At 42.0% G+C, this 20,046-nt stretch overlaps 1 protein-coding gene across 4 annotated transcripts in view; it reads right to left on the bottom strand.

The window, feature by feature from the left end:
- Positions 1-2,677: 2,677 nt before the first annotated feature.
- The window catches only part of LOC143285012 (neuroglian-like), a 21,990-nt gene continuing 4,621 nt past the window's right edge, over positions 2,678-20,046 (bottom strand). For all 4 annotated transcript variants that reach the window (XM_076592181.1, XM_076592180.1, XM_076592183.1 and 1 more), the window contains exons 3-11: positions 19,947-20,046; positions 18,007-18,202; positions 10,904-11,078; positions 10,440-10,571; positions 10,140-10,242; positions 8,341-8,528; positions 7,079-7,210; positions 3,816-3,974; positions 2,678-3,476 (exon numbers count right to left, since the gene is read on the bottom strand). The exon at positions 19,947-20,046 is cut by the window's right edge and continues 6 nt beyond it. In XM_076592181.1, the coding sequence (XP_076448296.1) occupies positions 3,475-3,476; positions 3,816-3,974; positions 7,079-7,210; positions 8,341-8,528; positions 10,140-10,242; positions 10,440-10,571; positions 10,904-11,078; positions 18,007-18,202; positions 19,947-20,046 (1,187 nt within the window). In that variant the 3' untranslated portion in view covers positions 2,678-3,474. The remainder of the gene's footprint in view (positions 3,477-3,815; positions 3,975-7,078; positions 7,211-8,340; positions 8,529-10,139; positions 10,243-10,439; positions 10,572-10,903; positions 11,079-18,006; positions 18,203-19,946) is intronic.

Raw genomic sequence — 20,046 nt, 5'->3', positions numbered from 1 at the left:
TTATTCTTTTGCCATGTTTTTTTTTTTTTTCATTGCGCAAAATGCGTACTGCATGCAATACCCACGATTTCCCCCCTCAAGACGGAAATAGCTGTGTTCACAAAAAGGTGTGGACGTTCACTCCGCCAGTCACACAGAGGGGTGTGTACTACACACTTGACCTCGGTTTGTCTCAAAGGAATGACTATACGCTCACGCCTGAAAGGGCGAGACCAGGATTCGAACCCAGACCCTCACGGACATTGTATTGGCAGATACATTTGCATGATCTGAAGCATCAATGAAAGTCAAGGCAGCTGACAGCTTCCCAGAACTGATTCAGCGTCCTTTTGCCTGACCACACCCTGACTAATACGGTCCAGTATTGCTGGGTTGTGACTGGTATCACAATCATCCGCTGAAAGTACTGTTTTAGATGAGAGACAACAATCTGTGCATACCTTTAAGAGACTCGATTGATAGAAACTACGGAAAGGGGAAGGTACTAGTAGCAAGCCCATGGTTAATTCGGAATTGAGAGTAATCGAAGCACGTGCAGCACTACCAGATTACTGATTTTTTTTTTTTTTAAGTTGTGGCATGACAGGCCTGTGGTATAGCGGGCCTCTGGCTTTACCTGTGGCATAACGGTCCTGTGGTATAACGGACCTCTGACATAACGGTTATGTGGCTGAACGGGCACCTTTAAATATAAGCACAAATGTTTTCATATGTCTTTTGATATGCAAATTGTTTACAAAGGATAGTATCTCAGGTGCTCATTGCGCCTGTCATCTTAGATTATTTTTATGTTCTATTGTCTGAGGTTTGCATGCAACATTTTGTGTGGATATTATCTTCTTTTTTTTTTTAAATCACTTAAGGAAGCACATTTCATTGCTAGTTTTCTTGCGCTCTGATGAACTGTTTGTTGCCAACCCCTTCTGTCTGTCTCTCTCTGTCTGTCTCTCTCTGTCTGTCTGTCTGTGTCTCTCCTCCCCCCCTCCGCCCCCTACCGTCCCTCCCTCTCTGTACTGTCTACTTAGTCTTTTTAGCCATGGTGAAAACAAAACACCTGCTTTTGATCCAGCCTCCGTCCCTCCCGGCATAACCATAGCACGTGACCAGGCGGCTGAGTGTCCTCCGATTTCAGACACTGCCTTCATACACACAAGGTAGGTACAGTGTGCACTGATCGTATCTCCATCACTCCTTTTCCTCGTCTGTCACATGTCCGTATGCTTGGGTCTTCGCCCCCCCCCCTCCCACACACACCCCCCCGCCCACCCCATTTAGTATTAGATTAAGGTATGAAAAGCTACATGTCAGACTTGTTTCATCTGTATTTTACAACTGAGAATGAAGATGCTGTTGCTGCTGCTCCTCCGAAGGGGGGTGGGGGTTACTTATGGCCTTTGGATGTGGCGAAATATACCCGTCTGTCTCAGTGCCTCCTTCACCCATTCACACCCACGTTCCCTCGTTCTCCTTTCCATATACCACCGAACGCTGACATGGAATAGAGGATCTTACCGTGCGCATTTGATCTTATGCGTGTGTACACATACGAAGGGGGTACAAGCGCTAGCTGGTCTGCACATAAGTTGACCTGGGAGATCGGGAAAAAAAAAATCTCCACCCTTTATCCACTAGGTGCCGTTACCAAGATTCGAACCCGGGACTCTGAGATTGAAAGTCCAACGCTTTAACCACTTGGATATTGTGCCTGTCAGTGCATGCATGCGTTGGAAGATGTGTGATCCTGCTGTAATGTAGTGAAATACTGTTGTTAGTTGCGTGGATGCTTGTTTTTGGACGGAGGTGGTAGCTGCAGTTCTGCATTTGTGTCTCAAATACGAATCAGAAATACGTTTTACATTTTGACACTTAGACATGGCATGAAACGCGAGTTATGATTATATATATATATATATATATATATATATATATATAATCTTGGTAGTCAATCCGAAGTTTAAAAACTGGACACCGCACCATGACCAGTTGGACTCACTGGATGATGCATGTTAAGCGATTACAGATTAAATATCAAATCCAGGCCCAGATGACTTTTTTGCTGTTGTTGTTGTTGTTTTGTTGTTTTTGTTTTGTTTTGTTTTGTTTTGTTTTTTCATAATGTAATGGCGAACACACCAAAGACAGTCCTGGTTAATCTTTTAACCTTTCAAACTTAATTGTGTTTGGGGTCGGGTGGTGGTGGTGGTTTTGAAGAGCTCTCATTTATGCCCATGTTGGTCCAATAAAAATATTCTAAATATTCTCTGTTTAAAAAAAAAGAAAAAAAGTTCACTGTTCATACCGACTTAACAGCACTGCGATGGAGGAGTTGCATGGTTGTTTGTACGTGTATGCGTCGTCTGTTTTTTTTATGTTTTTTTTTTTTGGGGGGGGGGGTGGGGGGCGTGCCTTGGTCAAAGAGAGAGTGGTTGTGTGTGTGTGTGTGTGTGTGTGTGTGTGTGTGTGTGAGGATGCGATGGGTGATGAAGCAGTAATGCAAGTGAAAATATTGTTTTCTGTAAACGGATACGACTATAGTGTATGTAGCTATGCATTATTTCATCGACAAAATGTATTGTCTGAGAAGGTAGGAATGAGGCGAGCGAATGGTAATGCGGCTTTGTGGTTAATAGCTACACAAGCATTGTACAAAGCAGCCTCACAGAACAAAGAGAATGCGAATGCGAAAGATTGTTTATTCAGACTGAGGCCTTGGCCCTATACTGAAAGGGTTTACACATATGTAGCACAGGATATAATTGTTAAACACGGGGTATAGTTGTTTTTCAAGAAATAATTCACAACTGATGAAAGTAAAGTTGACGAATTAATGCAGTATAGAAATTATTAAGAAGACACATAATATAAACTCTCCATTGTGAGAGCAACCACCTGTTTCCCTGCTGCACGAGCCATCAATGGTGCTTAAACCATTGTTCGTTGTCTTACTCCTGCCGCCCCCCCTCCCCCCATCCCCATCCCCTGTCACCCTTTCTTTGTCTCTGTCCATCTGTTTACCCCTGCCCCCCCACAACCCCCCTTTCCCTTCCACACACACAGCTTTATTGGATGGTGTCAACAAACAACACAACATTTTCTCTCTCTGTCAGTCTTAATTTCTCTTTTTGTCTACCACCCCCTCCTTCCATACAGCTGGTATTTCCATACAACACGAAGTGTTCTCTCTCTGTCAGTCTGAATTTGTCTCTCTCTATCTTTCTACACTCCCTCCCTCCCTCCATACACACTGCGTGATGGCTGCAAGGTGTTTCCACGCAACACATATTGCTCATCGAAGAAAAGAAATGAAGATGAAAAAAACAAGGATAACAACTGTAAGCTGTGAGTTTGGCGTCACTGCCCGAGTGGACCTTCAGAAGCTGCCCCGAGCATCAGCAAGCTGCTAGCTCTGGTCCTGTTGAAGGTGATTGTCTGCCTCACAGCGATACAGGCCGGCATCGGAACACACCGCGTCCGTTCTGTAACATTGAGCCACAATGGTCGGGTCATGTACAGGGCGTTCACAGTCCTGCCGGCCGCCATAGCCATGACAGGACTCAGTGACAACATACTCTAAACCAGTCCGCCCACAGTTAGAACCCAAGAAGGGAAAACCACACACACACACACACACACACACACACACACACACACACACATCCAATCACTTATCAAAACACGCATGTGCGCACACAGCCGCTCCTCACACACGAAATTCACACTAAGAACTTTGGCAACAACAATACATAATTATTGTGTGTGTTCTAAAACTAATGCTGAAAAGGGGATTTTAAAAAACCCAACAGTTGACAGCTTACAGAGGACGTTGAGGAAGACATCTCCCCAGATGTAGCCATGCTTGTTGGTGGCGTTGCACTGAATCACCAGGTCATCCGCCCGGGTCAGGTCAGTGAACACGATACGTTCAGGGCAAGGTTGCGTGAAACGAGCTGAAGTGATTCGTTCATCAGTCACGTCTGCCCGCATACAACAGAAATAAAATGAAAATACACGAAAGTTTCCTTTCTTTTTCAGTGTAGATGTTAAAAGGCATCACAGAACGAGGTCGAAACAGACGTTAAATTGTGAAATGTGTGTGGTGAGAACGCTTCTAAGTGGGGCGGTACACGAACTGTTCGCAATTACACGCTGTTCGCAATTAGGCCTACCCACCCTAGGTAGGACAGGTGAACAAACCAAAAAATGTGCATCGCATCGCAAGGATGCCTGTTTCCAAGCAGAATAGAATAGAATATGTCTATGCTATGTCACGTGTGTGTGGGGTGGGGGTGCGGGGGGGTGCGGGTGTGTGCTGATTATCTGGTTGTGGTTTTCCGCAATTCATTTTTATTCTTATCTTATCTGTCTATTATAATCAATGTGCAGTATAGTAGGCTATGTTTATAATTATATTCAAATAAAGTTTCTTAATTCTTTCTGTTTTTACATTGAGAATACTAGTTATTACCTGCAGTGTGTGGATATATGTATGAAACGATGTATGTGATATTTTTTACATTTGTATCTTCGTAATATTTGTTGGGGCTGTTGTTGGCTTTTACAGTTATGGTCCCCATGTTGTTTACTTGTCTATGTTGTGATAATGCACCTGACCAAATTTCTCCAGTTGGAGATAATAAAGTTACTCTTATCTTATCTTATCTTAACAAAATTGAGTTTGATGTCTGCGTGGGATGAGGCAAATAGAATAGAATACGTCTTTATTACCAAGTGTAACGGGGTCACAAGGAATACTGGTGGGTGGGTGGCGGGGGGCGGGGGGCGGGGGTGGGGGTGGGCGGGGGAGATAGTACATAACAAGATATGAACATAAATCGAAAATCATACACAAACACAGATACAGTAGAAATTAGGATACATACAAGTGCATATTATAAAAACTTGTGCATACTCACACACGCGCGCGCGCATAGACACACACACACACACGTTTGAATAGAAACTGTATATTACATGTGGATGGGGCTGATGACTAGATCTTCAGGTAGGTGGTTGTTGGTTGCACAATTCTATTTATCACACTGGATTTGTTCGAGCGACAGGGCATTGACTGCTTTGGGGAAAAAGCTACTGGCGAAGCGATTGGTTTTCGTCCTTATACTTCTGTACCGTCGACCAGAGGGGAGCATCTCGAAAATCCCAAATGTTGGATGTGATTCGTCCTGGCTGATTGATTTTGCTTTTTGAGTAGCCGCTTATAATGTATGTCTTCTAGAGAAGGATGATCAGCCCCGGCATTCTTGGTGGCAGTTTTTACGATTCTGTCAAGGGCTGCAACTTCTGCCTTGGAAATGTTTCCGTACCAAACAGTAATAGCAAAGGTTAGCACACTTTCAATGACTGCTCGGTAGAAATCAATCATGATTTCTTTTTTAATTCGAACTTTTTGAGGCGCCGAAGAAAGTACAGGCGCTGTTGTGCTTTCTTAACAATTTTTTTTTCCGTATTTTTCTCCCATTACAAATCGGTGGAAATGATCAGTCCGAGAAATTTAAAGTCGCTGATGATCTCTACTTGCTTGTCTTCAATGACAAGTGGTAAGGGGTCAGATCTGGTCTTCCTGAAATCTAGAATTAATTCTTTGGTTTTTTTGATACGTTGAGTTTAAGTTGTTTTGATCACGCCAGCTGACAAGTTCATGTACTTCTTCCCTATATTTTGACTCATCACTGTTCGTAATCAGCCCTTCTAAAGTTGTATCGTCGGCAAACCTGACAATGGTGTTACATTCATTTTGAGTTGCACAGTCATGTGTGAATAGTGAGTACAAATGTGGGGATAGAACACATCCCTGTGGGGTGCCTATGTTGAGAATGCATGTGGAGGAAGTGAGGTCACCAACTTTAACAACTTGCGGACTGCATCTTAGAAAATTTAGGGTCCATGCACAAATTGATTCAGGCAGCGAGAGGTCTTTCAGTTTAAAATATAGTTTTGATGGCACTATTGTGTTGAACGCAGAGCTGTAGTCAATGAAAAGGATCCTGACATAGCTGTTAGGATTTGAGATGTCTGAGGACGTGGTAGAGACCTATGCTAATCGCATCTTCAACTGATCTGTTAGCTCTATAGGCGAACTGAAAGGGATCAAAAGATGGAGGAATGCAGCTTTTTAGCAGAAATTTTACTGCTCCTATAGACATGGTCTTGTCTTGTAGGAACTCCGGATTAGTGCTGTCCTTTTTTATATGTTTTCTTTATGCCTGTGTTGTCGCCTTTGCATCGTCTGCTTCTTAGAGTTTTCCGGTCCAGTCATATGTATATTTCCCCAAAATTTCCTTCACTGTTTTGCCTAAGTCTCGACCTGCATTTGGTCATGAAACATGTCTGCTCAATACTTTGTTGGTGGTGGTGGTGGTGGTGCTGGAGTTGGTGTTTAACGTTGGTGCTGGTGATGATTATTGTTTGTCTGCTGTCGTCTGTTCGCTTCTTTTGTTGTTTGTTTTTTGTTGCTGTATTTGTTTGTTTTTCGTGTTGTTTTTTTCTCGTTTGTTTCATCCCGAAGCTGTATCTCTCAAACTTTTTTTTCCTCTCTGTTTCAGTTTTGTATGACTTTACTGTATAGATGTTCAAACAATAATGTATGGCATAGTAATGCACCAGGACAATCTCTTGATCTCATCTGTAAGCTGCAGTCATATCAGAGATGGGTTTTCTCAAGTTGGGACAACCTGGCGTTTGGTTAATTGACGGGAACATTTCCAAACACATTCCAGTATTGACGTTTCGGGAAGCTATCGCTACTCTGACGGCCATGATCCAGCCCTTATGGCTATCTAGTATGACTCACCTAACATTTATTTTTAAAAGGGTATACTAGACTATCAAACGGTTTCTATGAGTGTAAAACAATGCCTTGGCTACAATAACATAGAACATCAACAATTAACCGGTTTCAAGGCTGAAACGACAACAAACGATTGACTATATACCCTGCAGAGGGACACCATTATTGGCTACATACCCTGCAGAGGGACACCATTATTGGCTACATACCCTGCAGAGGGACACCATTATTGGCTACATACCCTGCAGAGGGACACCATTATTGGCTACATACCCTGCAGAGGGACACCATTGACGAACCAATAGTACGCTGGGGCAGGGACTGCATTGGCCAGGCAGTTGAACTCCGCAGTACCCCCTACTCCAACTTCTACATCCTGCGGTTCCGACAGCCAGTAAGGACGAGCTGAAATCAATAATAAACCATAACACCAATATTACCACAACACAAGGTATAAAAACAGTAACTTTATAAATGACAGTCGCAGCTGTGCTGGGAAGAAGTTGAAGCAGAAAAAGAAATATCTTTTTACTCGCTGACAATAACAGTGATCACAGGCCTGCACGCATGCACGTGACAAGTATAGTGGTAAAGATAGTCGTCTCAAACTTGTAACTGCTCTCCACATACATCGCTCTCATTCCATGAAAACAAAATCTTAATTTTTGTAACTACTCATGCTGTGAACACTTCTGCAATCAAAATTATAATGAGAGAGATCCAGAAGTGACCAGCGATCTGGAATCAAGTTTCTAGCATCAACACCACAGAGAGAGAGATGATGATGATGATAGAAGTGGGTGGTGTAGCGATGCGTTTATGTGAATGCGTTCATGTATGCATGCACATCATATCAGATTTATTTTTCTGACAATGCCAGCGTAGAAACGAAATAATGCAGAATAAACTGATAAAAGGCCTAAGATATATGTCAACTATGAAAAACAAACATACCAAAGACACTAAATCAGTAATGTTGTTAGAGTTCAGAACTAGCTGTTTGTTTGAAACCACCCCCACTTTAATTGACAATCTAAACACAATCTAATAATTCATCAGAGCACATTTCATTATCCGTTTATCCAAGTTTCGAGTTCCCTACCATTAGTAACTTAAACGTTCTCTTCAACAAAGACTTACACTCTACACGGACATTGATCGTTCTCTTCAACAAAGACTTACACTCTACACGGACATTGATCTTTCTCTTCAACAAAGACTTACACTCTACACGGACATTGATCGTTCTCTTCAACAAAGACTTACACTCTACACGGACACTGATCGTTCTCTTCAACAAAGACTTGCACTCTACACGGACATTGATCGTTCTCTTCAACAAAGACTTACACTCTACACGGACATTGATCGTTCTCTTCAACAAAGACTTACACTCTACACGGACACTGATCGTTCTCTTCAACAAAGACTTACACTCTACACGGACATTGATCGTTCTCTTCAACAAAGACTTACACTCTACACGGACATTGACTCTACACGGACATTGATCGTTCTCTTCAACAAAGACTTACACTCTACACGGACATTGATCGTTCTCTCAACACGTGTCGGAGTGACGCTGTTGGTAGCCCAGCACCTGTACGTCCCAGCGTCGTCAAACTGCAGATTCTCTATCACCAACTCTTGGCCAAAACTCTGAGTCCGGGCACGGTCTGGAAGAGACGCTCCAATTCGTTCCCAGTGAACTTCGGGTGTGGGACTGCACAGAGAGAACAGGATTATGTGCATGCCTGACCTTTCTGTTTCGTTACTTTTTTTTTTTTTTTTTTTTTTTACATCGACCTCCGATAAGCATCAGGGTACAACAGATGAGCAGTTTCACGATAAATAAATATTATTGGGATAATGGAGCTTTTGTGTTTCTGGTGCTCATGAGAAGGCTTTTGCCAAGGGCTGACAATACACGCACGCACGCACTACAAAGATAGAGGACTGAATACAGATAAGCAGGCAAGCAGTTTGGTTTGGATTTTTTTTTTGGGGGGGGGGGGTGTGTGGGGGTGGGTGGGGTGGGTATTGATTTAATGCAGATTCAAAATCAAGACACATTCCAGTAATTTCATGACATGCTTTAAGAAAAAAAATACCTGAATATTTTTTCTAATGAAGACTGCGTCCAGAAATGCTGTGAGCAAATTATGTATTCTCACTTAAGGAAAAATAAGATTCAAATCAGAAAATGAGATGAGGCAATAAAACCATGTTTCTAAAGAAGACAGTTCTTTCCCTGTTCTTCATTAAACAGATGAGTAGAGAAGTAGACATAAATCACGAGAATACTCACAGAACGTGACATGAATAATGTTACCACATGTAACTTACAACACTGAGTCAGCTTGTGGCAATTCCTGCGCACGAATCTTTATCTGAATAAAATCTAACGGCTTCCTTCACCTCCTTTCTGTAAACTGTTATCGCGAACTATTGACAAAATTAACATAGTATACTCAGCCCCGCGTTCCGTTATTGGGCAAATGTTTGCCTCTCCTCGCAGATGTATGCATCTATGCAACTTCCTCACTAAGGGGAATAAGTTTCTACTTGAAATAGGATGATAAAATGACTGCTAGTAATCCGTGTGGCGATATGTCAGATAAAAGTACTTAGTTTTGTGAAGAGGAAATAAAAATGTGACAGTTACATGACTGTGGAAACATTTTTGGCTTCTTCATAGTATGTGTGCCCTTCCCAGAATTGCGTAGTTAATATGTTTAGAATAGAGTAACTGGAACCGTGTATGTACAACTATGATTATGTATGATAGCATGCATGTGCTTTAATGTACCTTGTGTTTGCTGTGTTATAAGTCTGTGTAAATATTGTGTTCGAATGACTGCAAGTACTTTGGCCTATTTATGCTATTCTTTTTATATCGCTTTTGGAGAATTTACGTGCATAACCACACATTTGTGTCACGTTCGAGCTGCAGGAGCTGTGCTGTTTCGGCATAGTCCAAAGACTGAACGTAGTATGTAAGGAAAACCATGTAAATTCGCGCACTTGATTCCTCTGTCACTGTAATAACAACGCATGTTCCAGTCTTCGTATTCACGTTACATTTTCTATCTATAGCAAACTGTCTGCCACACAGAACAGCGAGATACTGACTCCGTGCTTTCTTTATATGTAACACTTAAACATCCACCCACCCTTATTTTTTATTACTATCCAGAGCTATGAGATTCTGACTTCACGTTTTCTCAATCTTTATCTTTCTGTCATACAATTCAGGTAATGACTTCATGCGTTCTAAATATACTATAGCTAGTATAAGTTAACCTTTTGCTTCGCACAGTTATAAGATACTGACTTGCCAGAGAAGATACATTTGACAGTGAAGTTTTCTCCTTTGAGACCCAACCGATCCCCTGGTGATGCCCACATGTACTGTACTGGGTGCAGCTGCGGCGCGTCTGAAAGATCAAGTGAAGTCATCTGTATTATCTTTTAAGAAAACACATTCATATGTGATCATGCATAATATTCGCAACACAAACATAGCATGTACACTTAAAACGACGTGCATACTAGGAAGAGAAGTACAAATCAGATTTTTTTCAGACAGTAACTGTATGAGGACAAGTAACGAGAACAAACAAAACTTAATTACCTCCAACTGGACTGATGAAATATTGAGAAGAGTCTGGAGTCATCTCCCTCAGGATGCTGTTCATGGCCATGCAAGTGTACGGTCTGCCCCCTGCCCCATCACTTCCATCCACATGGGTGAATCGCAGACGAACTACAAGCAAAGCACATTGTTCAGCATCATTTCTTCCACAGACATTATAACCAAAGGATGCCAACGTCGTCTTCAGTCTCTCGATGCCCCACAGAAAATAATACATTGCTCAGCAAAAATACACAAAGATGCAACTCGGCAACAACAAAAACAACTACAACAAAAATTACAGAAATCCACACACATAATTATGCCTATGGGCAACTTGTACATTTATTACATCGTATTTGTGAAAGTAATGATTATTCACTGATAATAACATACGCTCAAAACTAGCTGAGCTTCACTCTTTTATAAACTGATGTAAACACTTTAGTATAACTGTAACTTACATTCATGGTCCATAGAGACTCTGGCATCGTAGGTTACAGGTTCAAAGCCTCCCCATGGCAGTTTGATCACCCAGCTGACACTGGATGGAGGAATGCTGCGTGGTGGCATACAGTTTAAGGTCAGGGGGGATCCAGGTAACGGTCGCATGGTTACATCTCTAGTGAATCCATATCTCTGACAACAACACGTAAAACAAAAATGGTAGAGTTACTTTGTGTTCTCGTCAGTCTGGTATACTTACTGTGTCAAAAAAGTGTAAACTTTCGTCATTTTCATTCATTCTCTGCAACCAGCAATAAGTTCCCTCAGCAATAAGTTCAATTGTGGCAGGTCCACTTCCTTTACGTTAGCTGTGCTTGACTATGTGTGTATACATATGTATGTGTACATAACTACATGCATGTATATGAATGTGTATTGTGTGTGCGTGTGCGTGTGTTTATGTAAGTTTGTGCCTGCCTATGTGTGCGTATGTGTTAGGGTAGCTGTTAGATACACATGTATGTTAAAATGTATGTATGCAGCGTGTGTGTGTGTGTGCGTGTGTGTGTCGAAGTCGAAAGTCGAAATATTTTAATTGTCAGACCACAGATCCATAACAATGGAGTTCACAAGGACAAACAGAATTAATACAGGGAAATGAATACTAGGACAACCATTGAACTACATGGGCATCGATAACGATTCTAGAGCATTTGCTCGTAATGAAAACGCTTTGAATACAAACTTGCATATACTAACACTCAATCTCTCGCTCGCACAAGATAACAACATGGACATCTTAGATGCACTTGGATGTTTGTGAAATTTAGCAGGAATAAACTGAGAGCGCAGGGAACAGTACTTAGGGCAGACCAAAAGAAAATGCATTTCGGTTTCCGGAGTGTCATCACAAAAAGGACAATTCCTACTTTGCCCATCATAGTTAAACTGCAAAAAGTGTGAGCGTAAGTTGGACATTCCAATTCTAAACTGCGAAAAAACACGGCGCATATTTATACATTTGACATTATTCAAGTAAGGTTTAAGTGACAAGGACTGGTTGTAAGCTGAATACACATCATAAAAATCGTGAGACTGGAGAGCTGAACGCCAGTCTTGAGTAAAGCAATCAACCAGACGCTGCTTAAATTCAGTCATAAACATTTTGACATTACCAACTGACTGAGCCTCCCAAACAACACCAAATCCAAATTTATACAAAACATTTCTCACAGAGCAAGCCCAAGTACAATAATTATGACTTTGCAATGATAACATCATATTATAAGCTTTCTTAGGGAAACGGTCATTATCCATAAAGACAATACGAAGCCAAAATTTAAGACACTTGGAGTAGGTGGTCACATACAGGGGATAGCGACCAAGTTCACCGTAAATCAAGTGTCTTGGTGCTCTCTGACTCACGCCCAAAAGACGCTTCATTGCAGACAAGTGCACCCTTTCAATGCACTCTTGATTTCCAGTCAAACCCCAAACTTCTGCTCCGTATGTCAAAATTGGTTTGATTTGCATGTCAAATAGTTTGAAAAAAATACTAGGGGAGTGTTCACCAATAGACCAAAGCATTTTAAAGATAGCTGTACATCCCTTTCTCGCACGTTCAGACAAATCACGCATAGTGGGTTGGAAAGAAAGTCGGGTAGTAAGGATAACACCAAGATACTTGTACATGCTAACAGTTTTCAGTTGTGCATCACCGAACATCCATGCCTCGTTCTGTGCAAGAAAACCTCCATTTCTAAAGACAACAATATTTGATTTATCAAGGTTTACAACTAAGTCAAGGCGTCTGGCGGTTTCGAACAAAACATTCAGTTGGGTTTGAAGACCAATTATGCTGTCAGATAACAAGGCAACATCATCGGCGAATAACAAGATCAAAATTTGGATAAACTCTGGTGAAAGCTGAATGCCGTGCCTACCATGATTATTAATTTCTTTTGTTAACTCATTAATGAACAATGAAAACAATGCAGGAGAACATACTTCGCCTTGTTTCAGCCCGCGAGGACATAAAAAAGTATCTGTGAGGTCACCTCCGACGCGAACACGCGCCTTAACAACTGTGTAAATACTTTTCAGTGCATTTAAAAATTTTCCATTGATACCATTGACACTCAGGATTCTCCAGAGCTTATCTCTTCTAACAGTATCGAAAGCTTTTCGAAAATCAATAAATGCAACATATAATTTTCTATGTCTGAGTAGTTGTCTTTGTATTAATGCAAGCAGTGTAAAAATGTGATCAGTTGTGCAATGACCTTCCCTAAACCCAGCTTGTTCTTCCCCAATAACCCCATTTTCTTCAATCCATTTAGTAAGACGTCTATTCAGCACAAAAGTGTAAAGCTTGCTACAAATGTTTAACAGGGAGATACCACGGTAATTATCAGGCACATTCAAATCGCCCTTCTTATGGAGTGGTTGCAACACTGACAAACACCAATCATCTGGAAAAATGCCGTGATCAAATATGAAATTAAAAAACTTCAACAAAAAAGGCATGATGTGAAATGCACTATGTTTGTAAAATTCTCCAATTAGCCTATCAGGCCCAGCAGCTTTCTGACTCTTGAGTGCCCTGACAGCAGCTTCGATTTCTGATACAGAAATTTCTTGATCTAATGAATCATTTCTCTCGCATAAACGAGCAGCATGCCGGTTGTCATAATACATACAAAAGTTATCATCACTACTGTTATCCACAGAAAAATCATTGAAAACATTTTGAAAGTGGGAGAACCAATCATTGCAAGAAATATTGTCGGTACCACCTGATCTAGGCCTAACAGAACGAACTGTGTCCCAGAATTGCTTTGGATTGGTCGAGTGGCATTGTAGAGACTGAATCACATCCTCTCTATGCAGTTTTTTTCTTTTTACGCAATAACTCTTTATACTCTCTACGTTTTTGGACATAAGCCAGACGGTCAGTGTCCAGGTTAGTTCTAGAGGCCCTATGTAATTGATTACGAAGAACTTTTCTGCTCTCACGGCACTCAAGATCAAACCATACTTTCCTTCTCTCATTCCCAAACACAACTGTTTTCTTCATACATTCACCCGAGAAAGCAAAACATTCATTAAATTTTGACAGTGCAGCGTTAACATCAACATCTACAAGTGAAATTGCATCCTGAATTATTTGTTTCACCTTGTCAGAGGACATATTACTGTAGAAAGTCTCCCTCATTGCATCATCCCATTTATACTTAATCAGCGTGGACATGGGCATACGTGTTCTAGTCTGCTGTAGCAAAACGTTTGAATTCGAATTCACAGCCAGACAAAACTCGACAAGGGAATGCTTTGACTCTACCATGTGCTTAACATTCAAACTTTTACAACGAGTAAGCATTGAGCTGGATACCAAAAAATAATAACACTACAGCCATTAGTAGCAATGTATGTATATTTATCAGAATAGCTCAACAACAATTTTAAAAACATTAAGAATAACCATGTCGAAATACATTAAGCAGGTAACGACCAAAAGAATTCACGTGACTGTCTTTAGAAATTCTGCATAAATAATCATTCTGCACAGATGATGTTTCCAACGTATCACGACCACTCGGAGTACATAGATCACTAATTGGATCAACATTTCTGTAGTTCAGGGTACCCGTGCGAGCATTCAGATCACCGCATACAATTACAGGACAATCACCAAATTCCTTAAACAACTCTAACAAACAATCTTCTAACATCGAAATACCATTATATATATCTGTCTCTTCATAGTATTTGGAACTTTCGGGTGGAATGTATGCTCCAATAAGGAGGCAGTCAGATGCAGTACCCAGAAGTACACGCGACAACTTTACCACAATAATGTTGTCAAATTCGACATGTATTCTCACAATGAATGGCACAAACTCCTTCTTTACCAGCACAGCTACACCACCAGACAAACGTCCGTGTACACTGTCGGAAATCTTAACACCAGGGCACACAAACACAGCATGAGAACAAAATACAGTATCGGGGATAGTTTCGGTAAACGTTTCTACTAAAAGAATAAAATCGTAATCATTTATCAGAAACGACATGTCAAGCTCATTTGTAATACGCCAAAGACCCTCAACATTAAATGAAGCGAAAGAAATACTGCAGCGCGAGGGCTGGGGTACATTACCGTCAACAACAGTGCCGGATTTTAAAACTGTCTCTGCAGTTCCGTCACGCACTCGATCGCCGTGCACCGGATCCTGGTCTGACCCTCATTTTGCACCCTTCACTCCATCATCATTACAGTTGCTGAATGAGTCCGAGCCAGCTGTCTCACCTGCACCCTGGACGAACAATCTCTTCCACTGATTGTTCAGCTCCCCAGGCCTGCGGTCTGGTGCAGTGGTCGCTCGGCTCCTCAGCTGCCTAGGAGAGTGCAACGACTGAGCGGCCTCTGACTGGCGTGCACCCCTCATGCGAGTCCCCCTTCCCCTTCCGGCTGAAGCAGCCGACCCAGCACTACTCCCCGCACTGATGGGAGAACCACGTCCAAATCCACACAAGGGGGTGGTGGGTACAGGGTCATTGTTCACAGCACTTCCATCCGTCCCCTCCCTTCTTTTACTTCTCGTCTCTCCCTCCACCTCTCTGTCCCGCTCCCCCATTCCCTCACACATCCCCTCACTCACCACTTCACCACCTCTGGGGGGTACAGGAACTATCACTGGACCTGCAGCATCGTTGCCTTGTCCGCCAACTGGTTCGTCCTCCACTGGATCGTCGACGATCATCTCGTCGTCGCTTTGATTCAAGTGACGCCCTGCAGATGGAGGAAACGGGCTGTCCTGACGAGAAGCCCCGCCCGCTATCTCTGAGACTCCGTCCTCTCTCGCTCTCCGCCTCCTCTCCCGCTCTGCACTGTTCAGCACCATCTTTCTCTCCCTCTCCCGGCCGTCACTGTTGTTGAAGTGATATTGCTCTCTGCCCACCTGCCCAGCATACTGACGCTGTCGATGTTGCTGGTCCGTACGGTAGCGGTCGTCGACAGGCAGCACCCGGCTGTCCTTCAGGTACCAGCGTCTCCCCTGGGTCTTCAGACGGTCGGCCTCGTCACGCTGTGTCGGGGTGAGGTCTGGCCCCACCTTGATGCCCTTGTCCCGCGCCATCGCCTGTCTGCCATTCCTGTCGGACATGACTGACATGGTGGTCTGCAGTGGCCTGAACGTGACGATCACTGGTCTGATGCTGCTGTTGCTCCGTCTGCCCACCCGTACAGCGTCCACCACGTCCTCCTGGTGTAGAGACTGGTCACCAACATAACTGTTCAGAGTGTCCAGCACTTTGGTCAATAGCAATGCCGACGACTCACCTACTTCTTCCCTCAGACCCATGATCTTAAGGTTTTTCCGTCTCATGTCGGATTGCACCCGGTCCAGTTCGCGCTGTAATCTTGTTGCTTGCTGTTCCGAGTGTACCAGTCTTTCGTGAAGCGACTTGTTGCTGGTATTTTGCTGTACAGAACGCGTCACCCACGCCATATGTTGTTTGATCTCGTACATGTCCTGACACAGTGCACTATGGTTGGCTGCGATCTGACGCTGGGTATCAGCATTCTGTTGGTGGTTACCATTTAATGCTGACAACACTGACTGCATCTGATATGAAAGTCTGTCCATTTCTTCCGAAGGGCCAGGATTCTGTTCGACATCACCCGCGCAACGTAACAGTACACCACACAAAAACAGCAACAAGATGTCCGATGGCCGTAGCAACACAGGAATTTTCAGAGTCCTTATGAGACAAGAAGTTCTCCATGTTCTTCGAACCATAAAGGCGATAAAAATAAAAACAAAAAGGCCTATGCTTGCCCTATACTGTTGTGTTTCGCAAGGCATTTCGTGCCAAGCGAAACAACATTTGCCTTCAACCTCGCAAGTTTTGTGAGTACAGTTTTCCGCAGTCAGAGCTCCGCACAAACACGTCCGACCCTAGGTCGACGGCTCGATGTGAACTCTGCGTGTGTGTGTGTGTGTGTGTGTGTGTAGTCACATTTTGGTGTGTGTATGTAACATAGATACGATGTATTATGTTAACAAAAGCGTTTTTGTAAAGCACCTAGGGCAGATTCCTGGATAGTGTGCTATATAAGTATCCATTATTATTATTATTATTAACATATGATCTTCAGCTGCTTCAGGGTAGGCAAATTCGAATGCACAAGCATCCTTGACACCAGGAAGATGAAAAGACGTTTGCATGCATAAAAGACAATGATCAATGACATCCATTATCACATGACGATAGATCTATACCCGGGACATTTTCTTTTCACACACACACACACACACACACACACACACACACAAACGCACACATATGAGCGCGCACACATGCACACACAAATGCATTGTAATACTCAAATGGTGGCTGCAAATCCAGTTGAAACATTTTATGGACGAAACAATTTAAGTACTTATGTATGTACTTGGCTTTTTGGTCCATTCTGTGAAGCATTTCTATCTTTAATGCAGTTTGCTGTGGTCCTGTTTAGAAACAACATATTTTAATGTTCTGAAATATAATTACATGAAATATTCATTGTTGATATGAAAAAATAAAATAAAATAAAAACTTCAGGAATTAAAATGAAAACGAGGGTTTGTCTGATTTTCGCCATTTCCATAAATTCTAGTTAGTACAACTGATTCATTTAGCGTTAATCTTGAAACACTTGTAAAAAATCAGTCAGTGCTAGATGATTCCAGAAATGCTGAACATGGGCAGAATTACCCAAAACATAATTGTTACCGAATTCCCCTGTCCATGACAGGAAAAAAAAAAAAAAAAAAAAAACCACCTGTTTGGAGATTTCATTTATTCTCTTTCCAGGACACCTGGTCACCTATCATGGGTTTGTGTTTCCATGAACGGAAAAGTATATAATGTGTATCTAAAATTGATTTGACATTTCGAATGTTTGCTGTAAACGTTTACGTGAATGTTTGTTTCGTTTTTTCCTCGCCTTTTTATATCCGTTCCATTTCTCTCTCTCTCTCTCTCTTTTTTTTTTTTTTTTTTTTTTTTTACCGTCAACAACACCCATGACTGCAATTCATCAAAAGTTGAACACAAACTAACAGGACCATACCTCTAATTTGGCTTCCCTCAAGTTGACTTTGTTGGAGACTGAGACGCCATAGGCGTTGGTGGCGAAGCACTGGAAAATCCCCTCATCCCTGTCCTCTGCCTTAGTGAAGACAATGGTGCCTACGTTGGCTAGCTGCACCACACGGCCATTATTTCCACCCGGGGTGAACTCAATGCCGTTGCGCTTCCATGTGTATCTGGGTACAGAGTTAAAGATGTCTCCTGATAGTGTGTGTGTGTGTGTGTGTGTGTGTGTGTGTGTTTCAGAAAGTGGGCGGGTGTTCATGTTGCATGGAGGTCTAGCCCACCTGACCACAAAGGGGCCGTTTCAGGGCTGATTTCCCCTCATTTGTTAAAACCAGTTAAAAAGAAACCCGCAATTATATTAAAAGATCAGTTAAAATGAAGTTCAAAAGACCAGTTTATCCACGTGTCGTCCAGTCCACAATATCTCGGGGAGGAGGGATGTTAGTTGGTTGGTTTGTCTGACTTCTGCCCAACAGTTTGCTGAAAGGCGTTTTGATATATTTGTTTACAGGTTAGCTGACGCAGAAATGATTTCTCTCTGACATTTGTGCTGCAAAACACCTTCAACAAACACTCTTCCTGCACTGTCGAAAGTTCACGCAAACGTAGCAATCGCATGAAAGTGTCTGAAGTTTGTTTCTTTCAGTTTTAAGGGGAAGAAAAGGGTAATATTTTATTTAATAGATTTTGTGCAGATGTAAATTGTTGCAATTACTAAATATTTCTTTTAAAAATAAAATTCGATTTTGGAGCTGTATTATTACTCTTTGGGACATCATTTTATTTCTTTCCCCTTTGAACATTTTAAGTAAAGCGAACAGACATAAGCCTAATTTAACAATTTAATATTCAAATTACATTTTCATTCTGTGAGATAATATATATATATATATATATATATATATATATATATATATTATAATATTATGTCCCCAGGCGGTTTGTGGTTCATGGCCCTGACAACATCTGAGGCTTCTTCAAATGTCAGGCACCTCGCTGTGACACCTACAGTCATGGCCACTTCACAGACCATGTCATTTATCCTTGGGATGGAAGGCGCTGGCAGATCAACCAACACCTCTCCTGCACCACGCCAAACTTGGTCTATTGACCTGTAGACTTCAACCGGCGGCACAATATGTGGGATGTTCCTACGATCTTAAGAGGAGATGGGCAAACTACAAAAGCGACTGTAAACTGAGGAAAGGCACCAAGTGTTCGGTCGCTGCCCATGTTTCTTCCACTCCTCACCCTTCTGACGACAGCCTCAGCTTTTTACACGTGACAGCGTTGGAGAAGGTCAACAAAGTGGAGGAGCTGAAAAGAAAACTGTTCTGGATATGTAACCTTGGGGCAGTTTTTGTTGGATTAAACACGAGAAGCAACATCCATGGGTTTTCGTTGTGAACCCTGAATTCGTGGAGTTACCAGTCCGGTTTGTCGTGGTGGTGGTTATACACCATCACAGAGAGAGAGAGAGAGAGAGAGAGAGAGATGTATATAGACAAATGAAGGAATATTTAGAACATGATATATTTACGTAGTAGAAGACGTCATGTAAGGCCAGTAAGATGACGTAAAAACTAACATTACGTCATCTATTATGAGCGAAGTCTGTGACCAAGCTGCTGGGGAGCAGCGAAAATTCAGATTTTTTTTCTTGTTTAAGAAATTAGGTGTTGGTTTTCAATGTTGTTTTATTCATTATATATATATATATACGTGTGTGTAATTATATATTCATATATACATAAATATATATATATATATAATATATATATATATATATATGGGTGTGGGTGCGTGATGGCTACATTTTCACTTTTATCATCACACATGAAGACTATATCTTCTTAAGGTCATAATGTAAAGGCCATGGAATAATTACCTACAGTTAATCAGTAACTGACTTACGTGGGTGAAGGGCTGCCATTTGCCTCACACGGCAGTTCTACCCTTTCCCCAGATTTGAAGAACACATCATAGTCGGGTTGGAGATTAATGCTTGGTGGTC

This window comes from Babylonia areolata, chromosome 8, assembly GCF_041734735.1.
Source record: "Babylonia areolata isolate BAREFJ2019XMU chromosome 8, ASM4173473v1, whole genome shotgun sequence".
In the NCBI taxonomy this organism is placed as follows: domain Eukaryota; kingdom Metazoa; phylum Mollusca; class Gastropoda; order Neogastropoda; family Buccinidae; genus Babylonia; species Babylonia areolata.
The sequence above is the reverse complement of the archived record's forward strand: the minus strand, read 5'-3'. Positions and strand labels throughout refer to the sequence as shown.